The following is a 1,664-nucleotide window of genomic DNA, read 5'->3' on the forward strand; positions in this document are numbered from 1 at the left end:
GGGCACCAGCAACTCTCCTAACCCCACTAGGGACAAGGATGTACAGAAAATGGATGGATGTTTCAAGACATCAGTAAATGAAAGATAATTAATTGAAAGTAAATTGTGAAATAAGAATCAGCTTGATATAAGTAGAGTCTTAATTTTAAATATGTCCCCTATGTATGAAATGTTATTTTAAACAGATGAAATCATTCCTTTTGGAAAGCAAACTTACCTTGAGCAACATGACATCATTGTCATATGTATAGGGATTATAATGAGGATGAGGAAAACGCCTCGCCACTCTGAGGATCTGCCTGTACTTTCCTTCAGTGTGGCTTGAGATGGAGTGCACTCCCAGGAATGCAATGCTCATGCTGAGAGAGCGATAACATAGTACCAGTATGGTAAATTTAAGATCTTACAGATTAGAGGTTGCACAATAATGAGATAGAAATGGTTTACTATGTAGATGTAATTAATTATTCTAACATTCTTTCCACTAGATCTATTACTGCTGTATACCAAAACTGATGAATTACACATCATCTTTAATATTTTTTTCATCACAATTGGTATGGAGAAGTTGCAACCCACCTTAACTATACTTTTGAGTAATGAAGGATACATCTATTTATACAAAACAGAACAAAAACTATTTGGCATTATTGCTTCTGTGACTAGCCGCTGTGTGAACTTAGAAATGTACATTATTAAAAAAAATTAATTCTAATGAAACTGTGGACTGCTGGTTTTCTTTTACATCTAAACATTATTTAAGTTTGTTGAGAGAGCAAGGCAAAATCAGTCAATGTAACAGCAGATTGCATTTTCCATTTTTAATGCTACTTGAAATGCACGCCAAAAGCATATAAATAAGAAAAATGAGAATTGTTCTTACCCTTCGCAGTGCGCAGCAGTCAGAACCCACTTGGAATCAATTAAAGTTCCTCCACAAACTGACTCATGTGATTCCAGCAGAGCCATGAAAGGCAAGGAGTGTGGCTTCACTTCTTTCCCATTGATAATCTCAGAACCATGACCTAACACAGGAAGATATCCAGATACAAATTTTCACACAACAGCATCAAACGAGACCCTTGATTAAGGGAAAAAATTATGAACAAGAGAATGATAGTATTTAGCTAAATGTTACTTACTGGATTTGGCAATAAGGAAAACGGCACCAAGGTTGAAAGCAACAAACCCCCTCAGGTATGACATTTTCTCCTGTCAGTGTCTTTGATCTGGAGACGAATGTGCCCTTCACTCTGCCCACCTGCTGTTATATGTTATCTCTAAGGATGTGGTCTGACCACTAAGATGCCTAATTAAGTAAAAAAAAATGTGATCATGAAATTGTGATTCTTTTGCCACACCCTGTATCAAGTTACTGCATGTGGAGCTCAGACCTTGCTGGGACAACAGAAAAAGACCTCTGGTTCCGATAAGATTTAATCCTTGAGATGAGGCCTGTGTGGCCACTCCACTTTAAGATCCTTCATTACCAGTCGGTCTGTGTGGAGCCCACGCCATGGATATCTTACCAATGCATCAACCAGTGGTGGAGAAAGTACTCAAACAATGTACTTTAGTAAAAGTACAAGTAAACAGACCTAAATGTACTCTAGTAAAACCATTGGCATCAACCAGGATCTATCTCGATATTGTGCCTCTGTGAC

General features: G+C 37.6%; 1 protein-coding gene across 1 annotated transcript; it reads right to left on the reverse strand.

The window, feature by feature from the left end:
• Window positions 1–27: 27 nt before the first annotated feature.
• LOC106944255 (granzyme B(G,H)-like) lies at window positions 28–1,231 on the reverse strand. Its single transcript, XM_015027450.1, has 3 exons — window positions 1,143–1,231; window positions 884–1,025; window positions 28–359 (listed from the first exon to the last, which is right to left on the reverse strand). The coding sequence occupies exons 1-3, from the start codon at window positions 1,204–1,206 to the stop codon at window positions 173–175; spliced, it is 393 nt and encodes a 130-aa protein (XP_014882936.1). The 5' UTR covers window positions 1,207–1,231; the 3' UTR covers window positions 28–172.
• Window positions 1,232–1,664: the final 433 nt, after the last annotated feature.

Source organism: Poecilia latipinna, unplaced genomic scaffold (assembly GCF_001443285.1).
Source record: "Poecilia latipinna isolate Pla-1442-1.1 unplaced genomic scaffold, P_latipinna-1.0 Scaffold7626, whole genome shotgun sequence".
Classification (NCBI taxonomy): domain Eukaryota; kingdom Metazoa; phylum Chordata; class Actinopteri; order Cyprinodontiformes; family Poeciliidae; genus Poecilia; species Poecilia latipinna.